Source organism: Dendrobates tinctorius, unplaced genomic scaffold, assembly GCF_039654945.1.
Source record: "Dendrobates tinctorius isolate UK_male_01 unplaced genomic scaffold, ASM3965494v1 ptg000102l, whole genome shotgun sequence".
NCBI lineage: Eukaryota > Metazoa > Chordata > Amphibia > Anura > Dendrobatidae > Dendrobates > Dendrobates tinctorius.
In genome coordinates this window covers 13,378,909-13,396,984 of record NW_027361770.1, presented here as the reverse complement: position 1 = coordinate 13,396,984, position 18,076 = coordinate 13,378,909, and the positions used below count along the sequence as shown (strand labels likewise).

At 42.5% G+C, this 18,076-nt stretch overlaps 1 protein-coding gene across 4 annotated transcripts in view; it reads right to left on the bottom strand.

Annotated features, from left to right (window-relative positions):
* The window catches only part of PTPN3 (protein tyrosine phosphatase non-receptor type 3), a 442,179-nt gene that overhangs the window by 169,677 nt on the left and 254,426 nt on the right, over positions 1 to 18,076 (bottom strand). For 2 of the 4 annotated variants that reach the window (XM_073587741.1, XM_073587740.1), the window contains exons 10-11: positions 7,658 to 7,746; positions 3,379 to 3,442 (exon numbers count right to left, since the gene is read on the bottom strand). The exons of 1 other annotated variant lie outside the window; for it this stretch is intronic. In XM_073587741.1, the coding sequence (XP_073443842.1) occupies positions 3,379 to 3,442; positions 7,658 to 7,746 (153 nt within the window). Of the gene's footprint in view, positions 1 to 3,378; positions 3,443 to 7,657; positions 7,747 to 7,839; positions 7,862 to 18,076 lie in introns of those variants that run through there. One more of the 4 variants, XM_073587743.1, reaches the window with a different exon arrangement.

Genomic DNA, 18,076 nt, shown 5'->3' with positions numbered 1-18,076 from the left:
TGAAATCCTCTGGAATGTAATCAAGAGGATGATGGATAGTCACAAGCCATCAAACAAAGAACTGCTTAAATTGTTGTATCAGGAGTGGCATAAGGTCACCCAAAAGCAGTGTGAAAGACTGGTGGCAAGCATGCCAAGACGCATAAAAGCAGTTTTTAAAAATCATGATAATTCCACAAAATATTGACTTCTGAACTCATCCTGACTTAAAACATTAGTATTGTTGTTTCTAAATGATCCCCTGGATAATGCTTTCAGAGTGAAACGAGCGTCGGGTGTGGTGGGCACCTGGAAACCTACACGTTGTGGTAAATATGCATTGCTTTATTTGATTTTTGTATGTATTGCTTTAATTTGGTTTCACTATTAGGATTTATTGTCTGGAATTTATGACACTTGCTCTGTCAACTTTGGTCCATTATAAACCGTGATTTGTCTTATGCAGAATCTACTTTCGTGGTTCATTATATTTATAGCACATGCACTTTAACTATGTAACTATAAATATATGGATACCATATATGCATGGATATTCCATATCTTTAGTAAATTAGGCAATTGATAAGTTTACAGTACTAATACGCTGCTTTGCCAGATCTAGGTGTTCCCACCTTTTTTCCTATTCCTGCTTCTATGTATCCCTTCCTGTGCTTTATTTATTTGGTATATGTTTATGGTCATTGTATATTTTAATATGCTGAAATAAAAATATATATTTTTAGCCCATTTTGGACGTGTTGTTCGATCTTGATGGGTATTTTAGTTTTCCCTTTCGGTGGGCCCCTATGTTATAGGACTGTAGGTTTCCTTGGTGTTAGTACAAAAGTAATAATAAATAAAAAAATCTATAAAAATGAACAAATTAAAGTTAGACATTGCTTTTCCAGCATGCTTCCACAAAATTTTTAAAAATATAAAACTTATGAAATAGGCCTTTACAGAAATGATGGTACCCCTGAAAATAATGTGACAAAAGGGACATGTTAAATGAAGGTGTGTCCACTAATTAGCATCACAGGTGTCTACAATCTTGGAATCAGTGAGTGGGCCTTTATAGAGGGCTACAGATACTCGCTGTGTATCACTCTCAACATTGGACCAGAGGAAGCGAAGGAAAGAGTTGTCTCAGGAGATTAGACAAACATGTTAAAAGGTAAAAGTTATAAGACCATCTCCAAGCAGCTTGGTGTTCCTGTGACTATAGTTGCACATATTATTCAGAAATTTAAGCTCCATGGGACTGTAGCCAACCTCCCTGGACGTGGCCGCAGGAGGAAAATTGATGACAAATCAAAGAGACAGATATTAAGAATGGTAGCAAAAGAGCCCAGAAAAACTTCTAAACAGATTAAAGGTGAACTTCAAGCTAAAGGAACATCAGTATCAGATCGCACCATCCGTCATTATATGAGCCAAAGTGGACTTCATGGGAGACGACCAAGGAGGACACCATTGCTGAAAAAAAAAATCATTAAAAAAGCCAGACTGGAATTTACCCAACTACATGTTGACAAGCCACAAAGCTTCTGGGAGAATATCCTATGGACAGATGAGACAGAAATGGAACTTTTTGGCAATGCACATCAGCTCTATGTTCACAGACGGAAAAATGAAGCATATCAAGAAAAGAACACTGTCCTTACTGTGAAACATGCAGGAGGCTCTGTTATGTTCTGGGGCTGCTTTGCTGCATCTGACACAGAGTACATTGAAATCTCAAGACTATCAAGGGATTCTAGAGAGAAATGTGCTGCCCAGTGTCAGAAAGCTTGATCTCAGTCGCAGGTCATGGGTCTTGCAACAAGATAATGACCCAAAATACACAGCTAAAAACATCCAAGAATAGCTAAGAGGAAAACATTGGACTATTCTGAAGTGGCCTTCTATGAGCCCTGACCTAAATCCTATTGAACATCTTTGGAAAGAGCTGAAGCATGCCGTCTGGAAAAGGCAACCTTCAAACAGAAGACAACTGGATCAGTTTGCTCTTGAGGAGTGGGCCAAAATACCTGTCGAGAGGTGCAGAAGTCTTATTGACAGTTACAGGAATCGTTTGATTGCAGTGATTGTCTCAAAATGTTGTGCAACAAAATATTAGAGAATCTGTCACCTATTTTTTCGAGTATCAGCTGCTGACACTGCCATGAGGGGCTTATCTACAGCATTCTGTAATGCTGTAGAAAAGCCCCAAATGTAACCTGAAAGAGAAGAAAAACGAGGTATATTATACTCACTCAGGGGCGGTCCGGGTCCGGTTTTGGTCTGATGGGTGTCGCGGTCCGGTCCGGCATCTCCCTCAACAGGGCAGAGCAGAATGCGCCTGCACAGGAGCCGCGACGGGAAGCAAAGAAGAGCACGTCATGGTTAGAAGATGGGAGGCGCCGGATCGTACCGCGACACCCATCGGACCAAAACCAGACTCGGACCGACCCTGGGTGAGTATAATATAACTCGTTTATCTTCTCTTTCAGGTTACATGGGGGCTTATCTACAGCATTACAAAATGCTGTAGATAAGCCCCTGATGGCGGTGGCTGCAGCTGATACTCGAAAAAATAGGTGACAGATTCCCTTTAAGCTAACGGTACCTTCATTTCTGTCCAGGCCTATTTCATGAGTTTTATTTATTTTTTTTTTTAATTCTGTGGAAGCATGGTTGAAAAGCAATGTCTGACTTTCATTTGCTCATTTTCATAGATGTTTGATTTATTATTACTTTTGTCAGATTCAAGTTATTTCTGTCACCATTGTGGGTTTTTCTGTAATTAAACGAGGGGTACTAACAATTTTGACCACGTGTGTAGGTTATTTTTGTGGAATAAGTTGGCGTTTTTATAAGTACCATTTTTACGGCACGTAATTTTTGATCACTTTTTATTCTGCCTTTTGGGAGACAGAATGAACAAAAACCAGAAATTCAGAAATTTTTGATTTTTCATGCAGTTCACCATGTTGTAAAATTGGTAAGTCAGTTTTATTCGTCAGGTCAGGTGTCAGTACTATTACAAGGATACCACATTTAAAACTTTTTTTTTATGTTTTGACACATCTACACAAATAAAAGCAATTTTACAGCTGTAACACACTGTATCGTGAGAGCTACGACTTTTTTACTTTTCTTGTGACGGATCTGTATAGCAGCCTGATTTTTGTGGGACAATATGACATATTCAGGTTTACCATTTTTATTGATGGTGCTACATGAACACAGTTCTAGAAATACATATAAATCATATGTAACAGGTTGTGGTCTGAATTATAATGTTCTCATAAACAAATGGCTTCAAGTGCACTGCCTTTAGAGAAAGATGATTGATTGCCATGGACAGTCATTTGAATTTTGTACTATGTGCTCATGAGAGAAAAAGGAGTCACTTACATGTTTCGGACGTTGCTGTATGAAAAACTTTTTTCTTTTGAAAGATATTTTCAAAATGTTTACCCTAAAAAAAATAAAAAAAAAATGTAGGAAACACTTCTCCAAAATGTAATATGAAAAAAAACAAAAAAAAAAACAATTATATTGTAGAGGTCTTCTGTTTTCAGGAAAGTTGTATCCCCAGACACAGATTTTTTTATTTAACGAAAAAAAAATTGTATTTTACTCACTGTCCCCTTGTTCCGAGTATTCACCGCTGCTTCTGATGTCGATTATTGTCTGTAGCACTGATGTCATATTAACAGCGCTGCAGTCAATTACTGAGCTCAGTGGCTGAACTCAATGATTAGCTGTAGCATTAGCTACATAACAACAGTGCTGCAGACAACACAAAATACCAGGAACAGAGGCAATAACCCGGCACTGGACCCGGGTAGAGTGCGAAAAGCTCAGTTTGTCTTTATTTTTTCACATGAAATTGTGCCAGGTGACAACTTTCTTAAAAATGGAAAACCTCTTTGGCCAATTTAGGGAAAAAAATTAAGGCATGGACGGACTTAAAGAGAATTTGTCAGCAGGGTTTTGCTATGGTATCAGCTAGCAGGGATGTACCACTTATTGATATAAGTGGTATACACAGTGGTTATACACAGCCCAAAAGTCTTAGCTCTGCTACACCTACATCAGACAAAGCAAAACTGCACCAAGCAATCTGATGAGCAGTTTTGCTTTGTCTGATGTAGGTGTAGCAGAGCTAAGATTTCTGGGCTGTGTATAACTCTGTCCACATCACCCTGACTGGCAGCCTTCTGTGTACACACTGTGCACTGTCAGCAATCTGCCAATCAGTGGTGGGGTTACACAGATCAGCCTGACTTGCCTGCACAGGAGACATACTTGCCTGCACAGGAGACATAATCCTATAGTACTAATCTCCTACTGATAAAACACTGATTGAATTGAAACTACAGCACACATCCCTGGAATCACGCTCTCAGCCCCAACACTAAACTGCTCTCAGATAAAGAGTAAAACATGCTGACAGTCCCTTTAAAATAAAAATGGTGCCATATTCATCCTGCAGCACCACCGTAGATCCAGTGTAGGCCACTCTGGAGACCTTTGCTGGCTCCACAAGCAATGCTTGCTCCATCTGGAAGTCACAAGATTGCACTCTTCTAATTACTTGACTTCTGCAGCTAAGCATAGGCTGCAGCGGTCCTGTGCCTTCTGAACAGAGCCGGCATTGCTTTCCTGAGCATACACGAGTGTATAGTTTCTAATTTTAAGTTCATCCATGTTTATTTTTTTCCTTTATCGGACAACCCCTTTAAGTCATCGTTACACAGTTATAGTGTCTGACTGAACTTTGTAATATCTAATAAAAAATCAAATTATGAAATATGCCACTTGATACCTATGGTATCATAATTCTACTTTGGTGGATGAGATTTTTTTGAAATCTGAATGTGTAGAGAAAACATGCAAATTTTGATAACCAGAAAGTTACATAATCTTCCAAAAAATATTAAACTAATTTGTAATAATTGTCATTAAAGTTTAAGTAAATGACTATTTTACAGGAAAGGCCAAGTAAGGCAACGTTTAAGGCTGTGTGCCCATGTTGCGTTTTTTTTTAAGTGTTTCCGCAGCGTTTGTGCCGGCTCAGACACTGCAAAAAAGCTTAAAAGAAGCTTCAAATTAATTTGTATGCGTTCTTGGCTTTGTGTGCCAATGCATGCGTTTTTAAACGCTCAGGAATCGCTTAGCGGCTAAAAACGCAGCATGCTCATTAATTTCCACATTGCTGAGCGTTTTAAGCCTTCCCCAATGTTCCCAGAAAACGTGCAAAAAACGCGCAAGAAACGCACGGAAAAAAGACGCGCGTTTTCTGGGAAGGGGATCAGTTTCCTGAGCGTTTAAAAACGCTAACGTGGGCACATAGCCTAAAAGTATGGCTACGTTCACACGCTGTGTTTCTTTTTTGCAGCCAAAACCTGCTCTTTTGGTAGTAAAAATGTTGCGTTCAAAAGGCAAATGTTAGGGTTTTTCTAGGTGTGGATTACATGTACTTTTTGTACAGTACATGTTTAATAGAGTAAGTTCTATGGTCTATTAAACAAAAAACAACTAAAATTGTTTCGTCTTTTGAAGCACCTTTCCACATTCCCATTATTTTATATGTGTGAAAAAAAGCTGCAAAACACTGAAAGAATTGATATGCAGATTTAAAAAACGCAGTTCTCAAATTCAGTCAGTAAAAGAAACCAAAGCGTGATTTATGACATCTCATGGGTTTTGCTGGTGCTGTAAGAAGCAGCTTTTAACTTGCAAAAAAAAGCACAGTAAATAAATGCTGCAAAAACGCTGATTGCATGTGAACACGGCCTTAAGACTCTCTTGAAAGGAAGCGTGCATCACAGAGAGGGATGATGGGAGTTATATTTAGTGGGTGGGTTGAGAAAGGGGCGGTCTGAACAGAAAAGGGGAGCGTCACTAGCAGGACAAAAACTGAACATACTGGATTCAGCTTATTCACAAGTAATTGGAAACCAGGTCTTCCGTCATCCAGGTTTCTTTCACTCTATTAGTGTTTAGAGAATTTCTCTCCATCATACATACCGCAGAACACTACTGAAAGGCCAAGTTCAGATGATTGCTAAATTTTGCACACCAGTGTTCTTATCCACATAATGGACGATGTAAATCAGATTTGACTAGTTCATGATGCAATTTTTTCCAAAACACTGCATAACTGTCTCGGATGACTAGTTAGAGGTTCTAGGCTGTCAGGTCTCGCCCTACGTGTATGAATACTGAAAGAATTTTCAGTCAAATTGATCAGAGTAAAACATACAAGGCTATAATGATGCAGCCACACTCCGCTTCATGGTGCTTGTGATTTGGGCAGCATGAATCAAGTGTCAGGTTACCTTTAGTCTACACAACAGTTTCAGTCAATGTTCTGGCCCGGCTGCAGTGTGCAAAAATAAACTTCACTGTACTCATCTTCTCCAGGTCCACGGGTGCAGTTTCGGGCAATGACTTCAGAGATAAAATCACGTCAACACCAATCAGTATGCCTAACGGTCTAGCTCAGATTTCCTGCTATACTATTGACGTGACATCAGCATCACATCCAATGCCAGACACTGGGAGCAGCGGTAGACAATCTTTGGTGGACCTTGGAAGGTGAGCGCAGTGCCATTATTTTTATTTTTTTTAACAAAGTGCACTCAGGCAGAACATTAATGTGAACCTGTCAGCAGTTTGGCCGATATAAGATGCAGCCATGACATTTCAAGGCTTATACACAGCATTCTATAATGCTGTATATAAACCCTGAACCCGACCAGAACGAACTGAAAAATAAGTTTTATTATACTCACCTGCGGGGCGGGGCAGTCCGGTCCGATGGGTGTCATTGGTCTTGGTCCGGCGCCTCCCATCTTCTTATTATCGCCGCCCTCCTGCTTGCTTCATGTGGATGACGCGACCGTGCATCATCCACACAAGCTCCCTAGCATCGCACTCCTGTGCAGGTGTACGTCTCTGCCCTGTTGAGGGCAGAGCAAAGTACTGCAGAGCGCAGGTGCTGAAAAGGTCAAAAGCCTTGATTTTTTATCAATTTGTCCGGAGAACCCAAAATGATGACTGGCAACTGATATTAAAAGGGAATCTGCCAGCAGATGTTTGCTACCTCATCGTGAAAGCACCATGATGTATGCAAAGAGAAGTTGAATCCAAAGATGTATCACTTACATTAATGGGTGCAGCAGATCTAACACAATTAGAGCTTTTAGATTTAGAAATAAACCCAGCTGAGAAAGCTAACCCCCCCACACTAGGCTCCCTATGTATACATAGTCCATAGACAGTGAGCTGCTTATCACAGGAGGGGGCATGGTCAGATTAGTGTAGTCCGGCAATGTTGATCTCTTATGATAAATCTTTCACAGTTAGTAAATAACAGCACAAACTTTGACAAGTGACACATCACTGAATTCTGTATTTCAGCCTCTATCTCCTGCTGTCTTTAGTTTACATAACAAAAACCTGCTGACAGATTCCCTTTAACAAACTACAGGAATGTACATTATATCTGATCTAGATCATCTTGAAATAAAAAGTAAAAGCATTAAAATCCATAAGTTGTAAAATTTACAGAACTGCATAAAAACATTGGCAATACTAGTACATCAAATGTAAATTCAACATTGATGAAAATAAATCAGGATAATATGTCACCATATATATATTTATAAAAATATGCATTTACCAGGGATAAAAGCTGGTACAAATCAGCTTCCTATACACTGCTATACCACCGGAGGCTATTCCAATTATTAGATCCAAGTTATGAAGATCCTAGAGAGAAAAAGTCGGCAAATAAAGTAACATTAGTGCCATTATTTATAACGCCAGTTTAAATGCAATTGCTAATGAGCAGGATTATTTCACCTGTGCCAATATGACAAGAGATTGACCAATAGTCTCAAGCTTTGTTTACACGATGTTTGACCAAAATCTGTTTAAAATAAAAAAAAATATATATACAGTACTTTACAATGATAAATGATTACTGTTTGGTCTATGTTGATGAAAATCATGCCAGTATAACACAGACAACCATATACTGTATTATTCAAAATAATAGTCTAATTGTTGGCCTGCAAGACCTAAAGGCATTGACTTGCCCTTTGTAGGAATAGTGGTGGGATGAAGGCTGAAACAAGTACAAAAGTACAAATGCTCCCCTTAGGCTGTGTTCACACACAGCGTTTTTTTAGCGGTTTTTACCGCGGTTTTCACTATAAAACCGCTATAAAACCGCTAAAAATAAGGTGCACAGTCATTTCTATGCATTTTGCACTTTTTGTGCACATTGATGCGTTTTTTACTGCGAAAAAACCGCATCGCGGTAAAAACCGCAGCATGCACATTAATTTTGCGTTTTTTTCCGCGGTTTAGGCTTCTCCCATGCTTTTAGAAACCGCTGCGGTAAAAAACGCATCAAAAATGCATCAAAACCGCGCAAAAACCGCCGCGGAAAAATAGGTGCGGTTTCTGGGAAGGGATTCAGGTTTTTGTGCAGAAATTTTCTGCAACGTGTGCACTTAGCCTTAGGGTTTGCTCTTATCTGCGTAAAAAAAAAAATTCTCTCTGATGTTGATCCAGGAAAGTAGGATGAGTGTCATGAGAGTACAATGCGATTTTTCTCCACTAGCATCCATATGACATATGTATGCAATGCCTTTTTAACATCAACTTTTACACACTGTCATTCTCTACGTCATTTAAAGCTAGTTAAACTAATAAAGCAATTTTATACACAGAAAAAAATAGGGCAGATAGATAGACGTCAGTGAGATATATAATCAATGCTTTGTGTGTATAGCTTTCTGTACTTGTATTTACCTAATTATTTAATAAAAAAGAGTTGGGTTCCCCCTATCTTTAATAGCTAAGGGAAAGCAGACAGCTGTAAGGTGGTTTCAGTCCGAGAAGGTGCCAATAAATATGGAGCTTCCCAGCTCATTAATATCAGCTCACAGCTGTCTGCATTGCAATTAATGGTTATTAAAAAGGAGGGACCCCCAAAAAAAAGATTTATGGTCCTCCCTATTTTTATTAAGCGGCAACTGCTAAGGAGACAGGGCCAGGCTGATAAACGGCTGGGCCATGGATATTGGCCCCTTCCCAGCCTAATAAGAGCAGCACTCACCCACCCCAGAAATGGCACAACCATTAGATGTGCCAATTCTGATGCTTAGCCCCGGCTCTCCCAATTGCCCTGGTGCGGTGGCAATTGGGGTAACACTTTTGGGGTTGATGTCAGCTGTGTAATGTTTGCTGACATCAAGCCAAGGGGTTAATTATGTCTGTCAGACACACACAGAAAAGTCTTTTAATTGTAAAAAGCACTCCCTGATAATTACTCTTTTACTCATATATTAACAAAAAAGTAATCCACACCTTTCCGCAATAATCCATAATATGGAGGTCCCACGACGATCCCAGTCTTTTTCCTCCAGGCTATGAAAGCCTCGTTCAGAGAACACTGGGTACACAGAGTGGAGCAGCATCCACTGCTAGTTCTCATGCTGCATAGCACGAGAACCCGGCTACTGTGACTAGCATTGATGTCAGTAAGGTTACCCGTGGAGGAGCCACTAAGTTGGTGGCGATACGTGTGGAGCTCATCCTCATTTTTATTTTTGCCTCATTCATGAGACAGCCTGATATCATTTCTGATTGTAGTTATAGTACTGTATTGATGACACTTGTGCATATATGTTCAATGCTTCTTTTTGCTACTTTTATCCTACATTTTCACATATAAGTGGTTTATTCACTATATTCATTTATTTATAGGCAGTATTGCACATTTATCCACCAAGGTCATTGATCAGTTGTACCTTATCTTTCTTTACCTGGACCTGACCAGTGAGTAAGTTTTCTTAGCACTATCCATATATTTAAGTGATTGTAATACTAATCTAGAATGTATTTAGACCTTTTGGCTCTTTAAATGTTTTTAATTATGTTATGCAGTGTTCTTCTTGTGGTTTAATAAAATTTATATGGAGATCCCAACAAGTTTCTACACACTACTTTTTTTCTTTTGGATTGTAATCAGTTTATAGTATGTGTTTGGCTGGTCACAAAAATATTTAGTGGTTCCCTTAGTACTTTTTCGTTGATGTCAGTAAGGTTACCACAGGTCACAGCCGCTGAACTGCAGAACCCTTCATGACTTCACCAGTCACAGCTGTGACAAAGACCCAATGAAGGGTCGAAACGCATTGCTGGTTACCACATCCATACAATCATGTGGAGTACACCTGTGTATCAAGTTTTAATCGTTTGAAATAAAAAATGGATTCATTTTAAAAGCTGGAACGCCTCTTCTTATCCTATTACTGCACGTCTGAGTCTGGACGAAGTTACATGCTTCGGTGGTGGTTGGTGAGCTGGCTAGGGCTGTTTGCCTGTTTTTCTCTTTTTTTTACAAAACATTACACATGCAAAGCACTGATTATATATATCTCAAGCTTTTTCATTGTGAGCATGGAAGCAAGGGGGTGCGATGTTCGCTCCATGTGCCAGCCAGCTTCAGATTCACTACCCCAAGAGAAGCCAAATCTGTGCGAGGTTTGTGAGACCTGTAAGAAGCTACAGCTAAGTCACAGTAGTCTGTGAGAATTCAGTCTTTAGTTGATTAGGAACCAGTGGCTCTGAAGTTTTACTATGTTTTACTATTCCGCTGCCAGCTGGTGGTAGCCTCGCTGCTGCACTGCAGGTCTGCCCTTGTTGTATGCAACCCTCTCTCCACTCTATTGCCATCTAGAGGAGCTTGCATCTACCTGCAAAGCAGCAGCATGACAAAAACATTTAAAAACAGACCCATGGAACATACACCCATTGGTGGGGTCCAACCGCCGGACATAGATGCACCACAAAAATTATTAACATGTAAAGAGTTGTTGAAAAACTCTATAATAACCTTGTAATGATACCATAAAGTGTCCTGGCACCTGTTGGGAGATCAGTATATATTTTGACACCCTATATGAAAGAAAGATATTATATGATGGTATACAGAACCTTATAATACATAAAAGCCAATGAAAGTGTGAACAACAGCAATGCAAAATGTAATGCAAATTAACCGAGCAAAATATCCCACTGAGAGCAACCAAACAAGTAGAGGTGAATGTTATACACAGTTGCTGTGTATCTATAATAATAAATGCCCTAAGCAGCTTCCGGTTGTAACAACTTCCGTCCAGTTGTAACCTGTGACGTCACCACACACACACGCACGTTAACCCTCAACACACCACACCGCCTCAACACACACTCCTCTCACCTTTCACCTCCACTCATGTCCACTCACTCTTTCACTCCACATACGTTCCTTTCTCTCACTCCGTTTCTCATACTCACACCGTCATCGTCGCTGCCCCGACATCTTCCTCCGCCGCCGCGATCCAGGATCCAGACGTTCTCCAGGCCGCCGACATGTTCTTGCGGGACGCCATCTTGGATTTCGTGAAATCCCGCGATATTTAAGATGGCGTCGCCGCAACAACATGTCGCTGGCGTGGACGACATCGGGACCCAAAAAGATGGCGTCGGCGAAATCTCGCGAGATTACGCCGACGCCATTTTGGATCCCGATGTCGCCCATGCCAGCGACATGTTGTTGCGGCGACGCCATCTTGAATATCGCGGGACTTCACGAAATCCAAGATGGCGTCCCGCAAGAACATGTCGGCGGCCTGGAGAACGTCTGGATCCTGGATCGCGGCGGCGGAGGAAGATGTCGGGGCAGCGACGATGACGGTGTGAGTATGAGAAACGGAGTGAGAGAAAGGAACGTATGTGGAGTGAAAGAGTGAGTGGACATGAGTGGAGGTGAAAGGTGAGAGGAGTGAGTGTTGAGGCGGTGTGGTGTGTTGAGGGTTAACATGGCAAGAGGTGTTAACGACGTCGGCGAAATCTCGCGAGATTTCGCCGACGTCATCTTGCATTCGTGAAATTGCGTCATTTACCTCACGCCGACTTGCTGTGCGGACGCTTGGCATTGCCTGTACCACCATGACTACTGCTGCCTTGGTCCTATGCCTGTTTACTGCCGGTGTCTAATTACTGGACCAATTTGCCTGTACTGCCATAACTACTGCTGCCTTGCTCCTCTGCCGGTGTCTAATTACAGGGCCAATTTGCCTATACTGCCATAACTACTGCTGCCTTTGTCCTCTGCCAGTGTCTAATTACAGGGCCAATTTGCCTCTATCGCCATAACTACTGCTGCTTTGGTCATCTGCCTGTTTACTGCCGGTGTCTAATTACAAGGCCAATTTGCCTCTACCGCCATAACTACTGCTGCCTTGTTCCTCTGCCGGTGTCTAATTACAGGGCTAATTTGCCTCTACCGCCATAACTACTGCTGCATTGCTCCTCTGCCGGTGTCTAATTACAGGGCCAATTTGCCTCTACCGCCATAACTACTGCTGCCTTGCTCCTCTGCCGGTGTCTAATTACAGGGCCAATTTGCCTCTACCGCCATAACTACTGCTGCCTTGCTCCTCTGCCGGTGTCTAATTACAGGATCAATTTGCCTCTACCGCCATAACTACTGCTGCATTGCTCCTCTGCTGGTGTCTAATTACAGGGCCAATTTGCCAATACCGCCATAACTACTGCTGCCTTGCTCCTCTGCCGGTGTCTAACTACAGGGCCAATTTGCCTCTACCGCCATAAGTACTGCTGCCTTGCTCCTCTGACTGTTCACTGCCTGTGTCTAATTACAGGGCCAATTTGCCTCTACCGCCATAACTACTGCTGCCTTGCTCCTCTGCCGGTCTCTATTTACAGGGCCAATTTGCCTCTACCGCCATAACTACTGCTGCCTTGCTCCTCTGCCGGTGTCTATTTACAGGGCCAATTTGCCTCTACCGCCATAACTACTGCTGCCTTGCTCCTCTGCCGGTGTCTAATTACAGGGCCAATTTGCCTCTACCGCCATAACTACTGCTGCCTTGCTCCTCTGCCGGTGTCTAACTACAGGGCCAATTTGCCACTACCACTTCATAACTACTGCTGGGCAATTACAGGGTCAATTAGTATCTGTTTACTCTACAATACTCCAGGACGCCTTCTTCACTGCCAGATAACTGCCAAATAGACTCCTTTACCTGTGCCAACATGAGTCATAACAAAAAGTATGCCAGTGAAAGGAAAGCAGCTTTAGCACTACGACAAAAACAACGCCGTGCTAATGAGACTCCTGAGGAAAAACACCATCGCCTTGAGAAGATTAAGGCTTATAAACGCCGTCGCCTCACTCACGAATCCCCTAACTCTAAATCCATAAGATTGGCTGAAGAAGCCTCTGCACGCCGTCACCACCGACAACAGACGGCCTCTTCCTCATCATTATTATTAGACTCACAACAGGATGCTTCCACATCAGCATGTGGAACAATTTACTGCTACACTTCATCCCATATGCCGTTCACTGACATAACTAATCAGCAATCTGTTTCTGCCCTATCAATACCACCATTCAATACCGATGCACAGTATGCCAATGCCAGTGAAAGGAAAGCAGCTTTAGCACTACGACAAAAACAACGCCGTGCTAATGAGACTCCTGAGGAAAAACAGCATCGACTTGACAAGATTAAGGCTTATAAACGCCGTCGTCTCACACACGAATCCCCTAACTCTAAATCTATTACATTGGCTGAAGAAGCCTCTACACGCCATCACCGCCAACAACAGACGGCTTCTTCCTCATCATCTATAATAGTAAATGCCCTAAGCAGCTTCCGGTTGTAACAACTTCCGTCCAGTTGTAACCGGTGACGTCACCACACACACACGCACATGTTAACCCTCAACACACCACACCGCCTCAACACACACTCCTCTCACCTTTCACCTCCACTCACGTCCACTCACTCTTTCACTCCACATACGTTCCTTTCTCTCACTCCGTTTCTCATACTCACACCGTCATCGTCGCTGCCCCGACATCTTCCTCCGCCGCCGCGATCCTGGATCCAGACGTTCTCCAGGCCGCCGACATGTTCTTGCGGCGACGCCATCTTGGATTTCGTGAAATCCCGCGAGATTCAAGATGGCGTCGCCGCAAGAACATGTCGCCGGCGTGGACAACGTCTGGATCCAGGATGGCGCCGGCGGAAGAAGATGTCGGGGATCGTGGAGCAGCGGCGATGACGGCGTGAGTATGAGAGACGGAGTGAGAGAAGGGGTCGTATGTGGAGTGAAAGAGTGAGTGGAGATGGTGAAAGGTGAGAGGAGTGTGTGTTGAGGAGTGTGTGTGTTGAGGGTTAACATGGCAAGAGGTGTGATGCTATTGCATACTCCCGATGCGATAGCATCGGGCCATAATCTAGTATATAAGAATTGTGTAATGTCCCAATAGATAAGGGTCCTTCACTGTTATCAGAGGGGCTCCTTATGCCCTCAGGACCTCTTGTCTGCACCCCCTCTGGTCCTTGTCTATAGGTATTGTTCGTGTACCTTTAGGTGGCAGCTTGCAGCAACCACCGACCAGGTCACTATTTTGCACCCTTATTAGGAACCTTATTTCATGGGTATTCTTGCTTGTTGCTTATAATTGTTTGTCTCCCTCTATTCATCTTGGGCTTTTTTCACTGTGATAACAGTGAAGGACCCTCCCTCTATCTGGGGCTCCATGCAAGATTTCACCCCATGGGGTCAAAATTATCACAAGAATGGTGAGCAAAAATCCCAGAACCACACGGGGGGACCTAGCGAATGACCTGCATTGAGCTGGGACCACCGTAACAAAGGCTACAATCAGTAACACACTACGCCACCAGGGACTCAGATCCTACAGTGCCAGACATGTCTGGGCCCATCTAAAGTTTGCTAGAGAGCATTTGGATTATCCAGAAGAGGTATTGGGAGAATGTCATATGGTCTGATGAAACCAAAGTGGAAGAAACACAATTCGTCATGTTTGAAGGAAACACAACTCGTCGTGTTTGAAGGAGACAGAGTGCTGAGTTACATCCAAAGTACACCATACCTACTGTGAAGCATGGGGGTGACATCAGGCTTTTGGGCTGTTTCTCTGCAAAGAACCAGGACGACTGATCCGTATACATGAAAGAATGAATGGGGCCATGTATCGTGAGATTTTGAGTGCAAACCTCCTTCCATCAATAGCGAAGGGTCTTTCAACATGATAATGATCACAAGCACACTGCCAGGACAAAGAAGGAGTGGCTTCGTAAGAAGCATATGAAGGTCCTGGAGTGGCCTAGCCAGTCTCCAGATCTCAACCCCATAAAAAACCTTTGGAGGGATTTGAAAGTCCAGTGTTGCCCAGCGACAGGCCCAAAACATCACAGTTCTAGAGGAGATCTGCATGGAGGAAAGGGCCAACACCAACAGAAAGACTTACAGAAAACGTTTGACCTCTGTCATTGCCAACAAAGGATATATAACACAATATTGAGATGAACTGTTGTTAATGACCAAATACTTATTTTCTACCACAATTTGAAAAATAAAAGTTGTCAAATCAGACAAGATGATTTTCTGGATTTGTTTTAGGCCTCTCATTCTTTTTAAATGTGAGAACTTGCACACAATTGGTGGCTGACTAAATACATTTTGCCCCCACTGTGTAAGGTAGCGCTTATTATTCATGTTGGGGACACTCACTTGGCAGCAGATTAACAGAGTCAGGCACCGGGTTTTCCACATAAAATGTCCATACGGTTTATTGTTAGACGGCATAAACCATGGAAGCATGAAAGAAGCAGTAACAGTCTTATATCAAAACAGAAGAATGTTCATGACAGAGCTCCGCTCTTAGACCTGTGGTCACACAGGCTGTGCCATGTCCAGCACACAGGCTCTCACCTAAACAGTTCACCCTGTCCGGGGTTACCTCTTAGTTACTCCTCTTGTAGGATGTCCGTTCCCTGCTGGGGATTGTCCAATACACACAGGCTTCACCAGGTCCATAGCCTCAGCATGTGCTCTTCAGGAAGGCTAGTATTGTGAGGAAAGAGGGAGACACAAGCGCAATATAGGGTCTTATCCCACAAATAAAGTAAGCAGTTTGACAAAAAACTGCTCACCTGGTAGTAGGTATTCAAAGCATGTATAGATAAGGGCTGCTGCAGATCCACAAGTCGGTCACCGACTATCTGAAACAGAGCTCTGCAAAGGAATACGTGGATTTCGCCCGCGCTGCCCAAATGATGAAATTCCAGAAGGTTAATAAGGTTTGACAGTGGTTTATTCTACACGTTTCAAGGTATTTTGCAACCTCTTCTTCAGGCAATACCACATGAAGCATACATAGGTGGTGCATTAAGTACACACAGATTTAAAAAAAAAAAAAAAATGAGCTCCAAACAGTCAGATGACAATCAGATGACACATGTCAGAGTTCATAGTTAGCAGTGGAAGAGACATATGTTGAAATAAACCATTAGTTAAAAATTAAATTACAAGGATCTAAATTTTAATCAATTAAGAATAAATGTTTTATTAATAAAAAATATGGAATATGTCTCTTCCACATTGGATACACTTGCAGGAACCTGTTAGCATAGCAGAGTGGTCTAATTGTCAGGCAGCAGATCTGGAGGAAGCTGAGGCATATCTCTAGGAGTTCGTGTCCAAGATTTGCTTTTCTTGCTCAGTATGTATGTGTTTTTTTAATTTTCCTTATATTTTTTTTTTCCTTTTGTTCAACAACCTGTGAAATTAAAATAGACATGTCAATATAAGAACAGCTTCTAACTATTACTATGAATTTTTATACTGTCTGCTAACTATGAACTCTGACATGTGTCATCTGTCATCTGACTGTTTGGAGCTCTTTTTTTTTTTAAATCTGTGTGTACTTAATGCACCACCTATGTATGCTTCATGTGGTATTTCCTGAAGAAGAGGTTGCAAAAAACCTGTAGCCTACACATGCTTTTATCATCACTGGAATTGCATTTTTTAATTATGGATTAAATAAAGGCTTTTCTTAATTTTTTCACATCGTGTGCTGGAACTATAAAAAACTTTTTTCATTGAGCATTTCTCCCAGATGGGGATGGATCCACTCCGTGCACCGAGATTATGGAAAGGAGGACTGGGCAGGCTGAACCAGCTGAGCTGAATATCTATCCTACATTGTCTGTGTACGACTCGGTCTGTTCTCTGGATATTGCTTGTTGGATTCTGCTTGGTACCTTCTATGTCTGTTTGGTTTTGACACCTGCTTGGCCCCGACTATCCGTTCTGTCTCATCCCTGGTACTTTACTGCTATCTCTGTGTATGACCTCCGTTATTCCTTACTCTGAGTATTTCTGTATAGTGTCCTGCCATCTCTGAAAGCAGGACGCTAAGCCCTCCCCCACCCCTTGCAGTCACATGACCGTAGGTCCTTCACTGCTTGCTAAACTTCAGCGTCCACAGGTCCTGTGTATCTGTACTTTCCGGCTGTACCTGACCCCGGGCCACCCTACAGTGCGGGTGAGTTGCTGCTCAGCGGAGGCTGCACGCCGGCGCTGACAGGATCCTGACATTATAAGTGACCGTTAAGTTTTTGGGGGTTTTTTGTGCAGAGAGTTATGGATCCCATACAGTCTCTGGCTGACCAGATGAAAAATCTGAGTCAGATGTTTCAGGGTTTATCTCTGGAGCAGCAAGCTCTGGCTCATTCTCAGCAGCAGATTTCTGAGACAGTGCAAGGAGCTTTATCTGCTGGGTCTCTGGGGGCTGGGGCAAGGGATGTTGTTCTGGTGTCCCCGGAACCACCTGTTAAACTGCCTGACTTTTTTTCTGGGAACAAAAAGGAGTTCAGGGCCTTCATGGAGGGGTGCAAACTTTTTTTTTTTTAGTTTGAGACCACGTTCCTCTGGTGCGAAAACCAGAAGGTAGGGGGCATTATGTCTTTATTAAGAGGGTCCCCACAAGCTTGGGCTTTCTCCCTTTCTCCCACTGCCCCTGAGAGAGTGTCTGTGAATGCATTCTTTGAGGCCCTCGGGCACATTTATGATGAGCCTGAACGAGTGCGATTGGCAGAGGACATGGTGATGAGTGTCTGTCAGGGGAAACACTCGGCTGAGTGGTTTTGTACTGAATTCCGCCGCTGGGCCGCAGAGAATTCTTGGGACGATG